The sequence below is a fragment of the Serinus canaria genome, chromosome 15, assembly GCF_022539315.1.
Source record: "Serinus canaria isolate serCan28SL12 chromosome 15, serCan2020, whole genome shotgun sequence".
NCBI classification, from domain to species: domain Eukaryota; kingdom Metazoa; phylum Chordata; class Aves; order Passeriformes; family Fringillidae; genus Serinus; species Serinus canaria.
Window position 1 is genome coordinate 1,796,248 of NC_066329.1, and position 21,980 is coordinate 1,818,227.

Here is a 21,980-nt window from a genome sequence, read left to right on the forward strand (position 1 = left end):
CCGCTCCGCGCTCCGCTACGGCCGGGCCGGGCCCGCTCCCCGCTCCGGGCCGGGCCGCGGCTCCCAGCGCCGGGGGGGCCCCGCCGCGGCCCCCGCCGCCATCGGCCGCCGGCAGCGGCCCGGGGGGCGGCCGGGGGGGCCCGGGGGGCGCCCAACGAGGCTCGGCCGCCGCAGCCCCGCGGAGCCGCCGCCGCCGCCGCCGCGCCCCGGCCGGGAAGTTGGAGGCGGCCCAGAAAGGGCCGGGACGGGGGCGGCGGCGGCGGCGGGCGGGGACGGGAGCGGGGGGGACACGGACACGGTGGGGGGGGACAGGGACATGGCCCGGAGGGGGGACACAGACACGGCCGGGGCACGGGCGGGGGAAGCAGCGCTGACACGGGGAGGGGGCACGGGCGTGATGGGGGGGGCGGCGCGGACACGGGAGGGGCACGGGGGTGACACATAGCGACACTCGGTGACGTTCCCCCACCCCCGCCCGGGTGTGGCTCCCCGCTTCCATTGATCTGCCTCCTCCTCCTCCCCCCCACCCTCCCTTCCCCGGAACTCACACCCGGTGGGGAAACTGAGGCACAGCGGGATGCACCGGGCGGCTCCGTCCCTCCCCTCCATCCCCTCCTACCCCGGCCCGGCCCGCGCCCCCTCGGGGTGCTCTCAAGAAAGGCCAGCAATGGTGCGGTTACAAACAGCGGGAATTTTATTTAAAAAAACAACCGTCACAACCGTTCACAGCGTTACAGGCGGGGAGGGGGGCGGGGGCGCGTTAAACAACCGGTTTTATTTTGGGGGAGGGGGGGGGGAAGAAAGAATTCATCACGCTACCGTTGAACTTGGTTTTAATGTTTCTCCACAAACGGTGAAAAATACTAAAGTACAGACAAGGAGGACTCATAATGTTGTGGCCAACATTATAAATATGGAATTATAAATTTAAAACATTTTTTTCTGGTTTAAAAAATAAATCTGGTAGTAAATGCGGCTCTGGGGGTGCGGCGTTAGTAGGGCCGGTCTCTGCGATCCTGGCGGTGTTCGCCCCTGTGGGCCGGGGGGGACAGGGGTCAGTCGTGGGGTCCAGGAGCCCTCCCCGGGTAGGGGAGGCTCCTTTACCCCTCGCCCAGAGACCTTGACACCCATTCAACCACCCCATCCCACCCCCCACCATTCACCCCCTTGTCCCTCCACCCATTTGTCCCACCCCAGCCGCCCCCCACACCTTGTCCCTATCAGGGTCTTCCCCTCCCCAGTGTCCCCTCCCATCGCTCCCTGCCCCGCCCTCCATCCATACTTGTCCATCTTTCCCGGCCCTCCGCGCCGTCCTCTGCCTCCTCCTCCCATCTGCTCCATGAGGGGTCCGGGGGGTCCCCCGGGGCCGCCGCCTCCTCCTCCTCTCCGGCCGCCTCCTCCGTAGCCGCCTCGGTCCATGCCCCGGCCACCTCGGAATCCGCCTCGGTCTCCGCCGCGGCCGCCTCGGAACATCCCGCCGGGCCCCCCTCGGTCCATGAGGCCCCCGCCGCGCCCGCCCCGCATCCCCCCGGGGCCGCCTCGGCCGCGGTCACCGCCTGCGGGAGGAGCGGAGAGCCGGCAGTGAGCCCAGGGGAGCACAGCCCGCCCCCGTGCTCCCCACCCCAGCATCCAGCACGTCCAGCACTGGCAGGAGCAGCAGGAGAAAGGCTGGGAGCTCCTGGGTACCCGAGAGGACTCGGGGTTCATTAAGGCTGAAGCAGTGCCCTGGGGAGTCGGGGTGCTGCTGACAGCCCCCCAAATCTAGGAAGCACAGGAGAAATCCCAGACTCCATGTCATGGCTCACGGAGGGATGAAGGCCTGGCAGCTCCTGGAGCTGGCCCAGCCATTCCCCAAGGGGCCTGAGGCCAGGCCTGGGGTGTCCTGCAGGGAAGTGGGGCTGTGAACCCCCAAACGTACCTGGAGGAGGGAAGGGGGGTGGGAGGAACCCCTCTGGTTTGGGCGCCTTGCACTGGTTGCACTCTGTTCTCCAGGCAAAGTTCTGGTTTCCACAGCCCCTGGGTACAAATTCCAGTTAGCCCAGAGTGGGACAGCATTCCAGCAGGGGTGACATTGGGAAGCACGAGCAGGAGAGCATGTGGAGAGGGGACACAAGGGCAGGACGTGGGGCACAGCTCCCGCCGAGGGGTGGGGGTCTGGCTGCCCAGAGCAGCTGTGGTTCACCCTCAGCCCCCAGGAGTGATCCCGTCCCTCCCTCTGTGCCAGCTGGAAGCTGCTTCCAGGGCAGGCCCAGCCAGGGATTTTGGGAAAGGCCTCCTGGCTGCCCTGGCCAGCTGCTGGGATGATGGATGCCCCCTGGCTCAGGGGTGTGGGGTACTCACGGGTTGGGGCACTGCCAGTCCCCGGCACGGTGCTGGACACTCCCTCCGGACGGGTTCCCCCGGGATCCCCGCGGGCCTCTCGAGGAGAAGCCACCTCTGTCTCCACCTCTGCCCCCCATCCTGCCCATGGGGCCGCTGGGCCCGCTGGGGCCCCCTGGGCCACCGGGGCCCCCTGGACCTGTGGGAAGGAGCCCTGTTAGTGCTGGGAGCCACGGGAAGGATGGGCAGAGCTCTGGGGGGGGCTGCACGGTACCTCCACGGAGGGGTGGGGGCATCCCCCGCTGCTCCCGGGGGGGCATCCCGCCCCTCAGGCTGTTCATCGGGCCCTTCTTCCGTGCCAGGGTCACCTTCAGCTTGCTCCCCTGGAAATCCTTCCCTGGGAGGGACACAATGGCAGGAGCATCGGTGAATCCTGATTCACACTCCTGCACCCAGGTGCTTCCCACACTGGGAGATTTTGGAATTCCACCCCAAAACGTCCCCCAGCACTCACCATCGAACCATTCCACGGCTGTTTTGGCAGTGGACGGGTCATCGTAGGACACGGTGGCATCGCCCTTGGGCTTGCCCGTTTCCTTGTCGATGTACAGGTTTATCATGGGCTGCCCCGTCCTCTTGTTCATCTAAGGGACAGTGCAATGTCACCCCAGCCCTGCCTCCCCACAGCCCAGCTGGGATTTACTGTTCTGCTTTCCAGCAGAAGCTCATTCCAGGGACTCCAGGACAGAAGAAAGGGGCCCCAGGCCTACCATGGATGACAGACACTGCCCCAAAAATGAAGGGACAGGCCCTAAACAGCACTGCCAGGCCTCTCCCAGGGCCAGAAGGATGCGAGCCATGGGCAGGGAGGAGGAGGAGGAGGTGGGTGACCCTTTTCCCTCTGCCAGCGGGGGGTCACTGGTGTCCCCTCACCTTGACAACACCGCATTGTTTAAAGAAATCTGCCAGATCCTCCAGGGTCACGTTATCATTGAGTCCCTGCACATAGACTGCAGTGCTGTCCGAGTCCTCCTCCGGGTCCATAGGGGGGCCTAGGAGACAATTCCCAGGGTCAGAGGAAGGGCAGGGACACCTCATGGCCGAGTTCTTTCCATCCCCTCATCCCCTCCATGGCTGCAGCTTCGCTCTCTGCGAGTGACAGGAAACCCCAGACCCAAGGGAGGGACTGTCCCCACCTCACCTCCCCAGTGCCACGGCCACACAGAGCCCACACCCACCCACGTGGGAAGAACCCCCAGGCTATTTCAGGACACATCCCAGAGGAGAGATGAGAAAGACCTTGGTGCCCCCTGGGCTCCCACGCAAGGACATCCACCCCCCTTTTCCGATGCTGGAAGGGTGACGCACAACTTCCAGACACGCCTGTGTGACAGGAAGGGACAAGCCATGGACGAGGCTTGGGGGTGCTGCAGGCCCCCTGGAAGAGCTCCAGAGCAGCCCCCTACCCCCTGAATTCCTGCAGAGAACAGGGAGCATGTCCCAACCCCGTGAGGTGGTTTTCCAGCTGTTTGGGAATGAAGAAATGATGGGAGCAGCCAGGAAGGCTGGAAGTGGCAGTGGAGTGACACCGCGGTGGCCGCAGCCCTTGGAACGAGGACACAAATGGCTGTTCCACAACCTCGGGAGGGAGTTTGGTGGGAATTACCTAAATCCAGGTCGGGTCCTTCCTCCATGTGTCCTGCCATGTGGGAGAGAAGCATAGGGAAGGGTGTTAGTGGGGGCCCTGCGGGCTGGAGAACCGACACACACAACACTAGCTACGACCTGCGCCGCACAAGCAGCAGCACTGCACCTTACTGGGCCATCAGGTGGCTCTTTTAGCACTTCTTCCAACCAAAAACCACTATTACACTGGTTTTAAGCATTTTTTCCAACCAATAACCACTATTACACTGATTTTTTTTAGCAGCTTTCATACCGTTAACCACTATTACACTGATTTTTTTTTTTAGCAGGTTTCAAACTGTTAACCACTATTAACGCTGACTTTTTAAAAGGTTTTACCAAGCCAATCAGTTTTTAAGTTCATTAATAAAAGTTACTTAACATATCTATATATATAAAAAAAAAAAAAAAGATTTATTACATCCAAACCATTTCTTTTCCCCAAAATTACAGGAGTGGTTGCTCAACTCTTCCACTGTGTCCGCATACCCCTGGGCATCGCCGGCAGTACCCATTACAGTCTGGTTGCATATTGTCATTTTTAAACCACTTAAACGAATAAAAAATTACACTTCGTGCTAAAAAAAAAAACTGACTGCAATTTTTTTTTTTTTTTTTTTTAACACTATCCATTGTAATGCTCAAAAACTTACCACCAGGCTTATTGAAGCCACCTCGCTCTCCAGCGCTGCTGGGGGGATAAACGAAGAAATGAAGGCCTTTCCCTTTACAAAGCCAGCACCGCTCTGAGCCTCTGCGGCTCACAGGGGAGAAGGGCACTGGCTAAACATCTCCAAACATCTCTCTGTCTCTCTCTCATCTCGGCACTAGGCCTTTCTTCAGGGCAGCTCGCTCAAATTTTCTTTACATATAAAGCAACCTTGGTGTGGTTTGAGGCACCGCTCTGCTGTCGGTGCCCTGGCGTTATTACTGGGGTATCATCAGTGCAATACTTGGCTGAGAAATGGGGGTTGTTTGTAATCAAAGTGGGTTGTTTGGTTTTTTTTTTGTTGTTGTTGTTGTTGTTGAAGAGCAATTTGGGGGTGTTTCAGTGGTCAACTCCCTCCCCTCGGTGTGTCCACCAAGGTGCACCCTCAGCCTGTGGCAGCGCGGGCCCGCGGGTCCCTGACATTTAACAGCGTAAAAGGAGACAAACCACACGCGAGACCTACAACACAATTCAGCTGACATTGCCCCTAAAACCCTCAAAATAAAGCCATACATTCAGGTCACTACTGAATTTAACAACTCTCTGGAGGGAGAACTTACAGAGTACAGCGGGGGCTCCAAGGCCTGGGGTGCAGCTTTGTGGACACGCTCACTTTTGGGCAGGTGCCAATGCAAACAGGGCCGCAGCTTTCACCAAAAGCTTTGGCTGAAGCATTCACAGCTAAAACTGCTTTGGAGCGTGGTGGTGAAGTAGGAAAATGCCACCTTGAGAAAGGATTTGGGCTGTTTCTTGCTCTTTTTTTGGGTGAGCCAGCAAGCTGTTTGGAAGGAGCCGAGCGGAGGAGGGAGAGCACCGTGAATTTTTCTAGCAAGTATTGCACCTCTAATACTGGGAAAAAAAAAGTCAATACAGAATTTCGAGCTGTTGCATGCAGCTTTGCCTCCTCTCGTTAAAGTACACACCATTTACGTAATGTCTCTCTTTTTAAACATAAGATTTTTACACTTTTTTTTTTCTTTAACGTTACACAATTCTAAAGTAGTAGTATACCCTCCTCTGGTTTTATTACCAAACAACAAGTATGCAGTTACCAAAGTTACAGAAGGATTCCGTTTATACAATCAATACATTGGGTTAAAAATATTCTATGTATATTTTTCCTCTCCATATGGACACCGTGTCTAGTCCCACTTTTCATTATGCTGCCGGCTGAGTACTGAGTACGGGTACTTTTTAAGTATTGAGGTGTTTACAAGGCTCTCACTTTGTAACCTGTAGCATATAAATGCGACAAAGCATGTTAAAAAGTTTTCCATTTTCATAAAAATATCAAATCATCGAGGCAATGAAAAAGGGCATGTTAATAACATCGAGCTCCTTACCTGCTGGAGACACTGAAATCCATCACCACAGCATGCTAAGGTGGGCCGAGTTCCCCTACCTGCCCTGGGTGTCCCCTGAAGCCACCTGTTCTATGGACATCACAAACTCTACGTCCATAAGGCTGGGGCAGGGGGGGACCCTTTGTAAGGGTCTGGCCAGGTGGGAAATCGCTCGGGAGGCAAATTTGAGCTGGGATTAAGGTGTGAGATCAGAGACAGGTGACAAATCTTTGGCAATGAGAAGCTCGGAAGGGGCTAGAAATTTGAAGATGTGATGATAGACATTTCAGGTGTCTACATCTACTTTCATCGTTAAGAGATCAATACAGCACGGCTGAAATCTTTATGCAGATCCCTGGAACTCTGTTCCACCCGTGCCAATTCCGGGCTGGATGTGTTCCCACACAAACCAGCCCTTTCCATTCTTTCTTGGATTTCTCTGATAAAGATTTCATGCCACATCAATGGGCTGCAACAGAGCTATGCAGAATGGGGCCACCCACTGCCAAACTGGGGCTGTCACCGGGCTGTGCCACACGGGAAGAAGTGGCCTCTGGAGGGCAGCTGCCATCACAGCCCCCCTGCCAGCACCAGGGTGGGCACAGCGTGTCCTGTGCCACACCTGGGGACACTCTGCATAGCTCTGAGCAACTGGGTGAGGGGATGGAACACACACAAAGCTGAGAATTCTCTCTCGGAGGAGCCTTTGGGATTAGTTCTCCTCCCTCGCCTCTATCAGAACGACCTCCACGGATGGGGACACACCTGAAGGCACAGGTGGCACCAAACCAGGTTGTGCCATCAGGTGAAATGGCCAAACTGATTCAGAGCACCTGAATGCTCCGAGGGGGAGCAGGCCTGGGAGCCAAAGCACTTCTTTCTCTCTGTCCTCGGGCTCCTTCTCCACGTGGCACTCCGAGCTCGCAGGCTCCACGGGAGGAGGCTGACACAAGGCTCCTGCCCTGCCAAAATCCCCGCTCCTGAGGCCCAGGGAGCATCCCCTGGAGCTGGTGGGAGGTTTGTGTGTGTTCCACCCAGAGTTACTGTTAAACCCCACAGAGGATTCCACCTCTGGGCGACCATGAAGGGAGCTGAAAGTGCCAGGGCCAGCATCACCCCCAATATCCCCCTCCCTGGGGGCCCAACCAGCTGCAGGACAAACCAACCATCCTGCTCCTATTTCCCTTAGGATAATGTTTCCATGGATGACAAGCAATGCTGCTACACAGACATGTCCTCCATGGAAACACAGCTGGGAATGTCAACCTTTCAGTCCCTTCTGTTGAGTTTCAAATCCTACAGGTAAACCAGAATTAGAGAAAAGGAGAAAAGCTTTGCTCTTACCCCATTCCACCGCGTCCTCCTCCCCGCCCACCTCTGCTCATGCCTCCACGCTCATATCCCCCTCGTCCCCTGCCCCGGCTGTCGGGGCCGCTCAGGTTCCGGCTCTCCCCGGGAGCGGAGAAGCCTCCGGACTCCTGCCCGTACATGTTCATGCTGCTGGGATGGTCCTGGCGGAATGAGCCTGGGGAAGGGTGCAAACAGGTCAGGGACAGGCAGCCCCTTCACCTGCCCTCGGCTCCAGCCACACTGGAGTTGTTCAGTTTGGGAAAATCCCTCTGAGGGTGTTGATTCAAGCTGTTTCCCCAGCCAAGCCAACATGCACATGGCTGTTAAATCCCTCCAGGGACTGGGATCCACTACTGCCCAGGGCCTGACCAACATGAAATGTTCCAAATATCCACCCTGCCCCTCCCTGGGCCCAGCCTGAGGCTGTTCCCTCTCATCCTGTCCCTGTTCCCTGGGAGCAGAGCCTGACCCCACCCCCCGCTCCTGCCCTGAGCAGAGCCACAAGTTCCCCCCGAGCCTCCTTTTCTCCAGGCTGAGCCCTCTCAAATCCTCCCCACAAACATTCTGTGCCTCTGTGTTCCCTTTCCCCTGAGGTGAGGAACCTTCCCTTTCCCCACCACTGCCTCCAGAGATGCCATTTTTCACCCACAAAGGCCAAACCCAGCTCCAACCCCCTCTCCCTTCAACCCAGCCCCGAGTTTTAGATCCAAACTTAGGCCAGGGCTCCTTCCCAGGGCTCCCACTCACTCTGCTGGCCGTAGCTGCTGCTCTGCTGGCTGTACTGGCTGGGGGCCTGGCTGTAGGATCCAGTGGGAGGTGGGTAACTGGTGGGAGGTGGCTGCTGGCCATAGCTGCTTTGCTGGCCATAACTGGTCTGCTGGCCATAGGAGCTCTGCTGCCCGTAGCTGCTCTGCTGGGAGTAAGTGCTCTGATCGTAACTGCTTGGCTGTGTGGAGGAATAGCTGGAAGAGAAAAGTGTTGGGAAAGGTGGGATGTGAGGCAATTCCCTGGCAGCGTGCATGGAATGGCTCATGCTGGAAGGCAATGCAATTAGAGGCTGTATTTAGTGCTGTAAATAACTTTAAAAGCTGAAGTCATCCTATGGAGGCCAGTCTCGAGGGCTGTGAAAACAAAAACCATGTGGCCAATCCCAGTTTATTCACACCTCTAGGAAAAGGAACAAGTGCCAGGGCAAAACTCAGTGGTAATGGAGGTAACAGGCCCTGGATAAAAGAAGCTCCTCTCACGCAGCTGGGGCTTTTGAGAATTTCAAAGTGTACATTTTAGAAGTCACATTAAAGACACCTGAAGGGAGAAGGGAGCTCCTGGGCTAAGCTGTATGTGGAAGAAGGCAGCAAAAGGTCACTCTAGGAAAACTCTTAAAATTCTCAAGTATTAAAATTTTTAAAAAGTAGAAAATGTCTTAAACCCATTTGTCATCATTTTCCTTCTCAGATGTGCACACTCAGCCACAGCCTCCCCCTCCCCACCACAACTACAAGAAGCACAGCTCCTCCTGCCAGGCCATCAAAGCTGCTTTTCCATAAAATCCCCCTGGAAAGGCCCCTAACCTGAGCACTGCCATTACCTGGTTGGAGGGTAGGAGGGTGGAGCAGTGACAGGCTGCATGGGGTAGCTGGCAGGCACCTGGGGGTAGCTGTAGTTGCTCTGCCCGTAGCCCAGGCTGGGCTGGCTGTAGCCTGTCGTGCTGGACTGAGGCTGGCTGGTCTCTGCTGGTTTGCTGCCATCCTGGGGTCTGGGGAGAAATATGGAACAACATTGGTGCCCAGCCGCACAGCTGGCAGGAACAAAGGGCTCAGATCCCCCAGGCTGAGGGTTGTGAGCTCTTTTTTGGGGTAGCATTAAAGCTGGCCTTGATTGGTGCCAGCCACTCTGGCAGCAGCCAATAAATAGGTAATAAATACAACTTCAGCACTCACTGCCTGGGTATTTGCACACTCCAGGAAAGGCCCAGGCAGTGTCCTCAACAGAGAGCATGGAACACCACAGCTCCCGTTCATTCCAAGGCCACGGGGCTCACACTTGGGCTGTGGGGCTGAGTGGAGATGTGGAATGCCAGCAAGGCTGTTCCTGCAGAGCCCTGGGGAAGCAGGAGCTGAGGCAGGCAGCAGGGCAAGCAGTGAAATGCCCCATTGTTTGGTTCAGAATCCAGCTCAGGCAGATATTGCCTCCTACACGTTATCCCCAATGATCCCACAGAGGAGGAAGGATGCTGGACTTGGACTGGGTGACCTTTAAAGGTCCCCTCCAACCCAAACCACTCACAATTGTGTGTTTAGAATTAACTCGAGGCCTGAAATTTGAGAACCCTTTGCATGTGATTCACACATCCCCTGCTGTTTGCCCCAAAGTTTAAAAGCCATGTGAATGGGGCACTTGGGGAGAGGGTTAGCGGTGGCCTCCATGGCCTCAGAGGGCTTTTCTAACTCCAAAGATTCTACGAGTCTTTAATTTCTATTTGTTTCTCAGAGTGGAGCAAAAAGAGTGAAGCTGCTTTTGCTGTAGAAGCTAGGAAAAATTATACAGTGTCAGGATTCATCCAGCAAATTTACATAGCTTTAAAGTGTAACCTGTCAGAGCTGTGCCAGGCTCTGCCTTTCCTTCCCACAGTGCTTGCTACAGACACCAGGTAAGGGAATAAATCAGCTTTTACTCACTCCCAAACAAGTTTCCATTATGTATTCTAAACTTTCCATATCCTCTGAGCAAACAATTCAACTCAATAGCTGACAGGCACTGCCCAGAGGGGTGAGACTTAAAGAGGAAATGTTTTGCAGCCTGTGCATCCACCCAGCATCCTGCCTGACCCTGGGACTCGGGAGCAGGCAGGACTCAGCCCTCTGCTGCAGCCTGAGAGCCCAGAGGCTGATGTGGCTGCGTGGGGGCTCCCTGGTCCTGCAGGAACGGTGCTCTTACTCACGGGATGAGCACAGCACAGGCTGAGCACAGCACAGGCTGAGCACAGCACAGGCTGAGCACAGCACAGCACAGGCTGAGCACAGCACAGCCCAGCACAGCCCTCCCACGCTGCTCCCTCGGGCAGGAGGGGCTGCCACAGCCCTGGCAGCTGGGGGTGCTGCAGGAGAAACGGGAGGAGGAGGAGGGGGAGGTGTAAAAGGAGGAGAAGGAGGAAGAGAAGGGCAATGAGGAGGAGGAGAATGAGGAGGAGGAGAAGGAAGGAGTAACTAGAGATGGAACAAGTGGAGGAGGAGATAGAGGAAGAAAAGGAGGAAAAAGAGAAAGAGGAGGAAGAAGAGGACTAATGACAGATGGAGAAGGAAGGGAAGGAGGAGGAGTAGGAGGAAAAGGAGGAGAAGAAGGAAGAAGAAGAAAAAAAGAAGTAGGAGGACGAGAAGGATGAGGAGGGGGTAGAAAAGAAGGATGAGGAGAAAAAGGGGGGAAGAGGAGAAGGAAAAGGAACAAGAAGACAGAGAAGAAGAAGGAAGAAGAGAAGGAGGAGGAAGAAAAAGGAGGAGAAGGAAGAAGAAGAAGAGAAGGAAAAGGAAGAGGAAGAAGAGACAGAGAGAAGGGAGAAGAGGCAGAGGAGAAGAAGAAGGAAAAGAAGGAAAAGGAAGAAGAAGGAAGAGGACGAGGAGGAAGATGATGAGGGCGGTGACAATGAGGAGGAGGATGGTGATGATGTGGAGGAGGAGGGAGATGAGGATGGTACCAGGAGGAGGAGGAGGAGGAGGGAGACGAGGACGGTGCCACGGGGAGGAGAGGCAGAGGAGGGGCGGTACCTGGCGGGGGCGGCCGGGGCCGGCTGCTGCCCGTAGGCGGGGTAGGCGGGCTGGGTGCCGTAGGCGGCCGGGGCTGCGTACGAGCTCTGGCTGCTGGTGACCGTGGCCGTGTTGGTGTCGTAGGCGGCGCTGCCGTAGCCCTGCACGGGCTGGCTGTAGGCAGGGGGGGCAGTCGGGGCGCTGTAACCTGCAACACAGCACAGCTCAGCCCCGCAGCCCGGCCAGGAACCATGCAATTCCAGCACGGCCTGGCCTGCAGGGCAGCTTAGGGCTCATCTCTCTCCGTGCCCCTGCCATGGGACACCTTCCACCAGACCTGCTCCGAGCCCTGTCCAACCTGGCCTTGAACACTTCCAGGGATGCAGGGACAGCCACAGCTTCTCTGTGTCACCCCCTCAGCTTCCCAGTATCCCATTTAACCCTAAGCCATTCCCCCTTATCCTGTCCCTCCAGACCCATGTCCCAAGTCCCTCTCCAGCATTCCCAAATATCTCAGACTCTGGCCCTTGTGGTGCTCCTGGGACTCAACACAGTTTTACCACCACAAAACCACCTCAGACAAGGCAAAAATCATCAATTACCCCACCCTGCCCCTCTGCTTTCCTCACAGAACCCCCCCCACCTTGGGAAGCCTCAGCCTCCAGCCCCTCAGCATCCCAAAATCTCACTCCCAGGAGCTTTCTGGAAGCCACTCCTGGACCAGCACTCAGGATTGTTTACAGCAACCAGAGCTCAGGCAGGGCAAGCTGAGACACGGAGCATCTCCTCAACAAAGGCAGGGTAATAAACCCCCCTGAGCTCCAAAATAAAATAAATCCAACTGATTTAGCAAGTACAGTCCCACCCTTTTAGATTTCTGAAAAATAAAGGCACAAAACCTGGCCTGGGAAGTCTTTCAGAGGCATTTCTGAAGGCTTATTTTAAATCAGTAAAGCTGGAAACAAAAGAAATGCACTTTCCATTTGCTTTCACATGAGGAAAAGGTCAAATGAGACACATCAGGCAGCTCCTGATGTTTTATGTACCTTCCCTTTTCTCAGAATTTCACTTCAGTTTAGAGAAAAAGCTGAGAGCTCACAGAGTTCCTTTTCAACAGTTTTACAATATCCAGGATCCCCAAACAGCTCCTGTATAATTTAGTGGCATTTGCCTTGTCACAAAGGTGAACTGGCATTAACACACTGGGTTTGTGCTCCTACCAACCTTTCTAGCAAGTTTTCAAATTAAGAATATGAGACTTAGATGGAAAAACAGCAATAAAAATGTTGTTAAACATAAAAAAAAAAAAAAAGAGCAGCCAAATGCTCTCATGGCTGGGATCAGTGAAGGCAACAGCTCCTCCATGACTTTTCATTTTTAATAAACATGGGAGGCTTGTGACACACATTTCCTTTAGGCAAACTGGGCTGCAGCATTTCATTCCAAGTGCCTCATTTGCAAAGCAAACAGCACTGGCAGAGCAGAACACGGTGTGCCCTCACAGAGCACCGTGGCACTGCCACAGCCCCACTGCTGCCTGCACACCAGGGCAGCAGGAAAGAGGAACAGGAGGAGGGAAGGAAGCTTGCACAGCAAATTCACTATAAACACCCCCAAAGTTCATCCTTCTGGTGACCCTCAGGAGCCTGGTGATGACACAAGGCCAGCCTGGACCCTCTGCCCACTCCTCCCTCTTCCTACCCCTGGCCCCCAACCCCATCCCAGGGCACTCCCAAGCTGGGAATGTAAACTGGACTGCCACTGGGAAACAACTTGGAGGAATCAGTAGAAAATCAATGTTAATGGTTATTATTCCTGTCTGCTGCTCCCTGGAAAGTGTTGCTGAGAAGGGTGAAGGGGATCATGCCCAATGGGAGGATTTCTAAAGCCTTGGACAAATTTGAGCAGCCCAAAGACTTAAATGTGAGGCTAGACAGCAATTCCACAGGGAGCACCAATCCCAGGAGTTAAATAAACCCTTATTTTAACTGGCCAAAGCCTGACCACACACTAAAAAAGGCTAAGTACAGCCTGCAGCCCTGTGCTGCAGCCAGAGCCCTGCCCTGGGCTGTTCCCCTTGGATCTGGAGCCCCAGGGTGCTCCTCCCACAGCTGGACCCCCCTTCTCAGTGCTCTTACTGGGAGCAAAAAGCTTTGCTGGCTCTGCACAGGCAGCAGGATGAAAGGGAGGGGAAAAGAAAAGACGTTGAATTTTAAAGCTTCAGCTCTAGATGGAGCATTTCCCTCGTGGAACAGTGTGCTCAGCAGGAAGGGTTTGTCCCAAAGGAAACCCAGTGATTTCCCATCCCACTGGTCTAAATCACAAACCAAGCCCAGTTTAGACACTCTGGGAACCCTCAAGAGCTGCTGTTTTGAGGGTGGCATTCCTATTACATCACTTCTCTCTGCTCCCCTCCCAGCTAGGAAGATAAAAATTGACACAGCAGAAAAGAAAGAAAGAAAAAGGTGGCAGAAAGAATAATAACCTGCCTCAAGTGCCTAAATTCCCCTCAAAGGAACCCCTCACTGAAGTCTAGGAATTCTCCAGTGGTGGAGAAGCTTGCAGGATTTGACCCACAGAGAATATCAACTGGAAGAGGCTGGACTCAGAGAGATTCCTTCTTTCCAGAGAGATTTCTTCAGGAAGAGAGCTGCCTCCTGCTTGTGTCCATCCCCCCAGCGAGGGGCTGGGGAAGGGGTGCAGAGCTGACTCACTCCAGCTTGTTTTGGGATATTTTGGGGTTGTTATGGCAGCTGTGTGTTCAGTAATTCCAAATCCTTTAGAAATTTCAATATCCATACCCCAAATTTCCCAGGTAAAGGGAAGCAGGGGCTGGCTGGCTTTAGAGAGCTTCCAATAGATCCACACCTGGACACCAAAATGCTCTTTATTTATTTAGTCCTGTAATTCCTGCCAACACCCTGCACTGATTAATGAGCCACAGGTCTGAGGGTGCCCAGTGATCCCTAACCTGAGGGAGCTGCTCCCAACTCCTTTTTTCTCTGGAACAAAGTCACTGGGTGGCTCCAAGACACCTTTTCCTACAGCCCCATGGAGGGAAGGAGGGTGGTAACTCTTTCCTGGAGGCAGGGCAGGGAAAAATCCACTCCCACCCATCCTGAGAGGCTGCATCCACACACACCTTGGATTTCCTTGACCTCAACAACACTTCACCTAAACCCCAGGCTCCTCAAGCAAAGGAAAAGAAAATGCTTTAAGGAACTGCAGCACAAAAAGGTGATTCACAGGAAAACAGGACTGGGATTCAGCTGTAAGAACTGCACGTGTCTCAGGGCATGACAATGTCTGGCCCTGGGGTTTATTGAGCATGAAAGGCAGGGAGGGAGAGAGAGAGAGAGGCTGCAGTCTCCTTTCCAGAGCTCTGGCTCCTCAAGGAGAGGCAGGTGGAGGAAGGATAAATCCAGCCTGGCTCCATGCCCAGAGCTGCCACAGCCCTGCTCTGTGGGCTGATAGGATCTTTTGCTTGACCACTTTCTAAGTTGGTGGTTTTTTCATGGATGAAAAGAAAATGAAGCTTTTATTCTTTTTTTTTTTTGCCTACACAAAAAACAAAAAGTGCAGCTGTGCAGAAAAAAAAGCCTGATATTATTATTATTATTCTTTCAGCAAATCTCCTCTTAAGGGAGAAGGAAAAACATAAACAGAGTAGTTTCCTGTGACCCCTGTGGGACTGGAGTCCACAGGAGTCACAGGGATGTAAATATTTCTAAGAAAGGAATTTTGGAAGGTCACAAATAATTTTTTGCTGCCAACTTTTCTCTAGGTAGTCTTAAATGAAAAAGCTCTGTAGATAACCCCCAGTGCCACTGGCTAATGGATATGGATCTCAGGAGCAGGAATTTTCCTGATCCATGTAAAGATGGTAAATATTTTCATTTTGGTTAATGTTTTCTGTCCAGCTCCTCCCTGTGAAGAATTCCTCACTGGCCTCTACAGCCAGATATCCCAGTGTCTGTCTGTCTGTCCTGGAATTCCCCTGCTTTGGGAAGTGTTTAATTGTAACTACAAAATGTTTATAATGTCTCTCCCAGGAATGTGCAGGACAAGGCACCAAAGGAATCACTGGGAGGAAAATCTGCTTCCTAAAACTCCTGAATATTCAGCCCAAACATACATTAAATAAACATGAATATACATGAATTAAACATTGTCTCAGTAGTTTTAAACATTAAGACACTCATCTGGAGGAAATTCCAGCTCCAAGAACACGTTGGGAGAGTTTATGGAGCATTAAGGAACAAGTATCTGCTCTGGAAATCCAAAACCACCACGGGGCGTGCAAAGGTGGAGGGCAGGATGCTGTTTATCCTTTTGGAAATGGGGCTGGAGTCACCTAAACTGTCTCAGTGGTCAGGATTTTACCCATGAAGATGGCACTTGGGAGAGTTTGGAGATGGCAAAGAGCACTGCAGCCCTGCTGTCACTGCCTGGGTGAGCTCTGACACTCGAGGGTTTGGCACTAAAACCAAGTGACAGCTCAAGGGTCCCAAAGGGGACCTCAGGTTCTGACAGGATGAGACAGAATTTTCCATGCAGGAGTGAGCAGGACAGTCCAACCTGGACTGGCTCCTTCCACTGTGGGAAGCACAAGATGAGAAGGAGAAGGTACAGGATCAGAACAGGCCCATGTCACTGCCAGTGACAGGACTGGCAGGGAAGGGAAGGGCTGAGTAGCAGCCAGGGACACTGTTCCCTTTGCTCTGAGCACAGCACGTCCTGCTTGGTCCCACAGCACCCAAACCCTGCCCTGAAAACTCAACAGGGCATTTATTCCTGTTTATGCACGGCTGCCACAGCCCTGGAGGTTGGATGGCTCCAGGCTGGATGGGGCTTGGAGCAGCCTGGGACAGTGGAAGGTGTCCCTGCCCATAGCAGGGGGTGGCACCAGATGAGCTTTAAGGTCTCTCCCAGCCAAAGCCATTCCACAAAGGACCTGGAGCTGCTGGAGCCAGTCCAGAGGAGGCCACGGAGGGCTGGAACCAGGCTGGAGAGCTGGGGGTGCTCACCTGGACAAGAGAAGGCTCCAGGAAGAGCTCAGAGCCCCTTGCAGGGCCTGAAGGGGCTCCAGGAGAGCTGGAGAGGGACTGGGGACAAGGGATGGAGGGACAGGACACGGGGAATGGCTCCCACTGCCAGAGGGCAGGGATGGATGGGATATTGGGAATTAGGAATTGTTCCCTGTGAGGGAATGGCCTCCCCCCTGCCAGGGGGCAGGGCTGGATGGGACTTTGGGCAGGAATTGCTCCCTGGCAGGGCAGTCACACAGGTTACCCACAGCTGTGGCTGCCACATCCCTGAAGTGTCCGAGTTTGCCCAGGGTGTGCAGCAACCTGTGGGAGCTGTCCCTGCCCATGGCCTAGGTGACATCAAGCCTGTCCCAGGCCCAGCAGAGCTGCAGGCTGAGCCCCCCCAGCCCAGCAGGGCTCTCACCTGTGGGGGGCTGCCCGTAGGAGGTGGCGTAGGCCGTCTGCCCGTAGGTGGCCGTGGTCTGCGGCTGTGTGTAGCTGACGTCGCTGGGCTGCCCGTAGGTCCCGTAGCTCTGCTGCCCGTAGGTCTGCTCCAAAAGGACACAGATTCAATCCGTGAGCACAAGGGACCCCCAGGAATTGCAGCTGCTGAGCACTCCCAAAGCCAAGGCTGCTGTGAAAGTTTAGGTGCCGCGGGAAATTACGGGTCAGCTCTGCAAGGAGGTTATGGAGTGGTTTTTCCCTGCCAAGACTGAAGGGACAGGCTCTTGACATTGGCACCACACACCTCTGCTCTGTGGAAAGCAAACAGGAAAGCTCCCAGCTGCTCACAGCTACCACCAGCACCCACAGGCACCATCCCAGGCTTAACCTGGAACACGGGAATGGGAGCGCCCCGAGGGAGGAACTGCACCAAGGAAAAGTCACTTCAATGTCAAACTGCTTTGGTGCTGGCTAAAAGAAACATGATCAAGGTTTCAATGAGAATTTTCAGAGTATTTTTCATGCCCATCGGCAATTAATTTGAAAAATGGGAGCTGGTGCAGGCATGGAAGGATGGGATCCATGGAACACCCAAAGCATCCCAGTGGTGCTGCTCCCATTCCGGTGCCTGTGTTCAGTGAGGGATCAGCTCTCACCTCACACATTCCCTGATTTTGTTTCCAAATCCAGCTTGAAAATCACTGAGGAAAGGAGAGGAGCAGCTGTGCCCAGCAGTGCCACCAGCTGCCCAAGCCATGCCCTACCAGCTCATGCTGCAGGCACCAGCAAGCTTCCAACAGCTCCTGGCTTAGGATAAAACTCTGGATACAGCTCGAGGAGTGACATGGAGACAGCTTTAACCTCCAGATTCTGACAGAATTCAGATTTCTCTGGACTTTTTTTTGGGGATATTCAGCCTTCCTGAACTCAGGGCACAGGTCTGAACCAGGAGCAGGAAAGCCTTGAGCACGTGAATACATCCCTGTCCCTGGAAGTTCCTCATCCAAGAGGCAGGGAACGCTGCAAACTTCCCATGGACACGTGCCTACAGCTGAGATTAGCTGGTTAGGGGTTTAATTAGCTGGTTAGATGTTTAATTAGCTGGTTAGGTGTTTAATTAGCTGGTTTTAGTTGCTGAGGCCTCCTGTTCCTACCCTTATCCTACTCCCACCTTTCACCTCACCTACAGCTGGGAGCAGCTCTCCCAGTTGTTGTCTCCAAAGACTTTTATTTAAAATAAGTCACCATCACCTTCCTCTCAGCCCACACTGAGCCTGTCTTCCTCCTCTTGGGAAGGAAAATTAAGCCTACAGCACTTTGTGAGGACAAGAATTTACCTTTGGAAACATACTTGGAGTTTGCAGACAAATGTGGTTGTAGTAACTTGGATTCTAAAGGTTAAAAATAAGCATTAAGTTAATCTCTTAAAGACCATCATTATTTTGCAGTCCAGCCAACTGAGAGTATGAACAGTTATAGCAAATAAAAACTCCAGGAAAAGGCAGATTCCCTCCTCCTCCTTTGTCCAATTCTGCCATTTCCCAACAGGCAATTTCCCCCCCTTTTTTCCCAGTTTTTTTCTCTCCTACACCTCTGATTACAACACCCACCAACGTGGTGGTGTCAAACACACACCCCAAGAATTTGGCTTTTCTGGGATCAGGATTGAATAAATTAACAAAAAAAAGGGGGATTGTTGAGGTTTATTTCCACTTTTAAAAAGCCCTTTGGGCTGGGGGAGAAGCTCCAAGACAACTCTGAACCACAGACTTTGATGCTGCTGCTGCTTGGAATTTCCAGTTTTCCTGGAAAACAGGTGACTGAGCAGGAATTCCACCCCCTCCCCATGTTTTACCTGGGTGGTCTGTGCATATCCTTGGGCTGGCTGAGGTGCATAGGCGCTGTAGCTGTGGAATGAATGTAAAGACATTTATAATCTTGCCCCAAATCTGCATCACCAGACAAAATTTCATGCAGCCCAACGGTTTTGTTGCTGAAATTCAATGGGAATACAAAGCTCCAGGAAAACCCTCGGGATTCCCAAACATACCTGAGTTAAGCCCAAACCATAATTATGATTTACTTTTATTACATCTTTTTAAAACAGGGAGGATAAGCTACTTACCCCTGCTGAGCTGCAGCTTGGCTATAGGTACTGTAATCTAAAAGAAAAGGAGAAGAAAAAAGAACAAAAACGTTGATAAAGGCTTAATAAAATTAAAGAGTCCAAGAGCACAGCAGCTGGAATTTCCTCCTGCAGCTCGCTATAAACCACTGGAATTCCAGTTTCCCAAGGGTGGAAGGTAAATGCACATTTTCAGTCCTCCTTTTTGAGGGGAACAAAACCTCCCTTCCCCTCATTGTTCCTGCTGCTTGCAGCAGCCACTTTGATCTCAAATGACCCCGGTTCAATTTAACTGCCACCTTGGATGGATCCCAGGGGGCTGGCAGGGGGGGATTTGAGTTGGAACAAAGGAAAAGCAGGGACTTGAGCCTTACAAACCCACCAGCCTGCTTGGAAAGGGCTGGGCTGGAAGGTTTCACCACCTTCACTCCTTCCCTTTCAAGGACACAAATGGATGGCTGGAAAGCCACTCGTCCCCCAGGAAGGGCTGGAGCTGGGGAGATGGGAGTGATTCCCTCCCCAGATCCTCAATCCATGGCAGCAACTGACAGGGAGGAGAACCAAAACCCTGAAAATCCCAGCAGCAAAGCCTGTGCTGCACTGATTTGCTGGCAGGGATGGAAAATGAATCCACATGGCAATTAGGAGGCTAAATTTGAAAGGACTGCAGCTCCCAGGTCCCTCACGGGCAGCAACAGCTTCAGCTCCCACCCCAAGGTCTGGAGCAGGCATGAATTCACCATTCCCAGCAGGCCTGGGATCAGGAATGAGCCCAGAACCTCCTGGTGGAGGCCACAGCCAGGAGCTGGGTCAGTGGGGCTGTTCCCAGGCATCCCTGTGTGGGAGGAGCTCCCAGTGCTCCCATCACCATCACAGCTTGTCAGAAATCCAAGGCTCTCCCAGAACCATGGAATATCCTGAGGTGGGAGAGGCCCACACAGATCGAGTTCAGATGGAGCCCCAGGAATCACTGGGAAAACACAACTTCCATCCAGCACAACCTCCTGCTCCTCAGCCTGTGCATCCATCCCTACCAAACCCTTCCTGCCCAGCCTCCAGGTGTGCTCCCAGCTTCTCCTCCTGCTCCCTGTGCAGGAGCAGAGCCCCTGGATCCCTGCTGCAGGCAGGAATGGCCCAGCTGTGATCCCAGCAGGAATCCCTGGCACTTATTCATTCCTCTGACCTTGCCCAGAACACCTCACAGGGACAAAGAAGACACTTGGAGTTCTCCAAAGCTTTTCCTGCTCCCAGGACACAAGGCACAAGTTGTTAAACTCCTCTGGCAGCATTCCCACTTCCCTCTCAGGTTGGCACATGGGATATTGGAACATTTTCCTCCTTCAGTTCAGGGTTCTAGGTTTGTTTTTTTTTTTCTCTCCATTCACTTTACAGTGGTTCTGCTAAACCCTGAGTGTTAATTAATACCTGGTCCCCCTCATCCAACTTCCCTTTCCTACCACTCCACTCTTGTCCCTGCTCACCCTCCAGCCACCAAAACCTCATTGAATTCTCCATTTTCAGCCCCATTTCAGCCCCCAGCTCCACACAGGGGTATCAATTAACCCCTCTCCTCTCCGCCCTCCCCCAGTCCCACCTAAACCCAACATTTAAAGCCACTGTAGGATTTAATTCCAGGTGTGGAATTTGCAGTTTGCCTGTGGTGATGCCTCTCTTTTAATTTGCTGGGATTTAGAGGAACATAGAACATTAATAAAAAATAATATTATGGTTCATTTAGTTAAACCCATCTCCTGGCTTTTATTTCCAGGGGGAAATTAATCTTCATCCTTTTATTTCACAAGGCTCAGGAGCACACCAGAGGCTGAAAATAGCAGCTCCCAGGAGGAATAATTCCATGAATTAAGGGAAAACACAGCTGTGGTTTTAACCCCCATCCTGACAATTCCGTTGGCAGATGTTCCTTTACTGACTTTTCTTTTTCAGGCTCCCCAAGGTGTTGCTGGTGATATTCCGTCACACTCCATGGCCTGGAAGATTTTCCTTGCTGAAAAAAAGGAAAATCCTCCTTCTTTAAGGAGAGTCAGATCTTGGGCTGCTGGGCTCTAAAGTACTTGAAAGGTGTACTGAGCTGGGGAGTCTCAGTTCCCAACTATTTGTCTCCAGCTGGAGCCCTCGAGGAAAAAACGTTTCATTCAGAAAATTTTGGAGCCATGGAGATGACGGAACACCTCACCTCCCTATGGGGAAAAGCAGGAGAGCTCAAAGCCCCTTCCAGGCCCAAAAGGGGCTCCAGGAGAGCTGGAGAGGAGCTTAGAACAAGAGACGGAGGGGACAGGGCACAGGGAATGGCTTCCCAGTGCCAGAGGGCAGGGATGGATGGGATATTGGGCAGGAATTCCTGGCTGGGAGGCGCTGGGAGGGAGATCCCAGAGGATGCTCCATGCCTGGCAGTGTGCAGGGCCAGGCTGGCCGGGGCTGGGAGCGCGCTGGGGCACTGGGAGGTGTCCGTGCCCATGGGATGAGCGCTCAGCTCCCTTCCCACCCAAAGCGCTCCGGGATCCCAGACTCGCTCCCAAACCCGCCCGGCCGAGCCCGGCAGGGCCGAAGGCGCGGAGAAAGCTCTGGCTCGGCGCTTAGCCCCTGGGAGCGGGGAGCTCCGGCGATCCCGCGGGGCCGCAGCACCGAGAGGCCGCAACTGACCCCCGGGACGCTGAGGGAAACACCCGCGGCCCCGGCGAGGCCCCGGCGAGCGGCGCGGGGGGACACGGGCGAGACGGGCCCCGCACGGCCCGACCCCAGCGGCCCCCGAGCGCGGCGCTACGGGCCGGCGGCGCCACCCCAACGCCCCTCCGGCCACTCCGTGCCGGGGGCGGTAGCGCTGCCGAGGGTCCCGTCCCGTCTCGCCCCCCGCCCTGGGCCCGGCCCGCTCCGGCCCCGCTCACCCGTCGACGCCATTTTCTCGCCTTCCTCCTCCGCGCTGCCCGCCCGGCCCCGCCCCGCGCCGCGCATGCGCCGCCCGGCCCCGCCGCGCGCACCACCCCGCGGCCGGGGGCAACGGCCGGGAGAACGCGCTCCGGGGGCTCGGCCCGCCCCGCTCCGCCGCCCGCCCGCCGGTTCTACCGGCCGCGGAGAACCGGGACGGCCCGGCGGGCAGCGGCTGCCGCTCCGGAGCGCGGTTCTGCCGCCTCGCCGGGCGCTCTTCCCCCCGCCGGGCGGCGGGATGGTACGGCCCGCGGCCGTTAGGGACCGTCGCGCAAGAGGCGCTCGGGCCGCGAG

At 54.4% G+C, this 21,980-nt stretch overlaps 1 protein-coding gene across 5 annotated transcripts; it reads right to left on the reverse strand.

Moving 5' to 3' along the window:
* Window positions 1–816: 816 nt before the first annotated feature.
* Window positions 817–21,782, reverse strand: EWSR1 (EWS RNA binding protein 1). 5 transcript variants are annotated; one of them, XM_050980451.1, is made up of 18 exons: window positions 21,647–21,777; window positions 18,744–18,780; window positions 18,474–18,525; window positions 17,956–18,009; window positions 16,599–16,722; window positions 11,169–11,355; window positions 8,996–9,163; window positions 8,155–8,369; window positions 7,402–7,582; window positions 4,659–4,696; window positions 3,986–4,018; window positions 3,253–3,371; window positions 2,834–2,963; window positions 2,594–2,716; window positions 2,341–2,518; window positions 1,919–2,016; window positions 1,283–1,556; window positions 817–1,032 (listed from the first exon to the last, which is right to left on the reverse strand). In XM_050980451.1, exons 1-18 carry the CDS (start codon window positions 21,711–21,713, stop codon window positions 993–995), a joined length of 2,118 nt encoding a protein of 705 aa, XP_050836408.1. In that variant the 5' UTR covers window positions 21,714–21,777; the 3' UTR covers window positions 817–992. The 5 variants fall into 5 exon arrangements, with proteins under 5 accessions (XP_050836408.1, XP_050836409.1, XP_050836411.1 ...); XM_050980452.1 differs by having other exon boundaries at window positions 4,659–4,693; window positions 21,647–21,776; XM_050980454.1 differs by lacking the exon at window positions 17,956–18,009 and having other exon boundaries at window positions 4,659–4,693; window positions 21,647–21,776.
* Window positions 21,783–21,980: the final 198 nt, after the last annotated feature.

What these genes read in the sequence shown, in the direction of transcription:
- EWSR1 (XM_050980451.1), bottom strand. Translation starts at nt 21,713, where the DNA reads ATGCGCGGCGCGGGGCGGGGCCGGGCGGGCAGCGCGGAGGAGGAAGGC. An exon ending in GCCCCGGCCGCCCCCGCCAG is followed by an intron (nt 9,164 to 11,168) that starts GTACCGCCCCTC and finishes ATTTCTCCCCAG; the next exon opens with ACCCCAGGATGGCAGCAAAC. An exon ending in ACCCCCCTTCCCTCCTCCAG is followed by an intron (nt 1,557 to 1,918) that starts GTACGTTTGGGG and finishes CTCCTCCCGCAG; the next exon opens with GCGGTGACCGCGGCCGAGGC.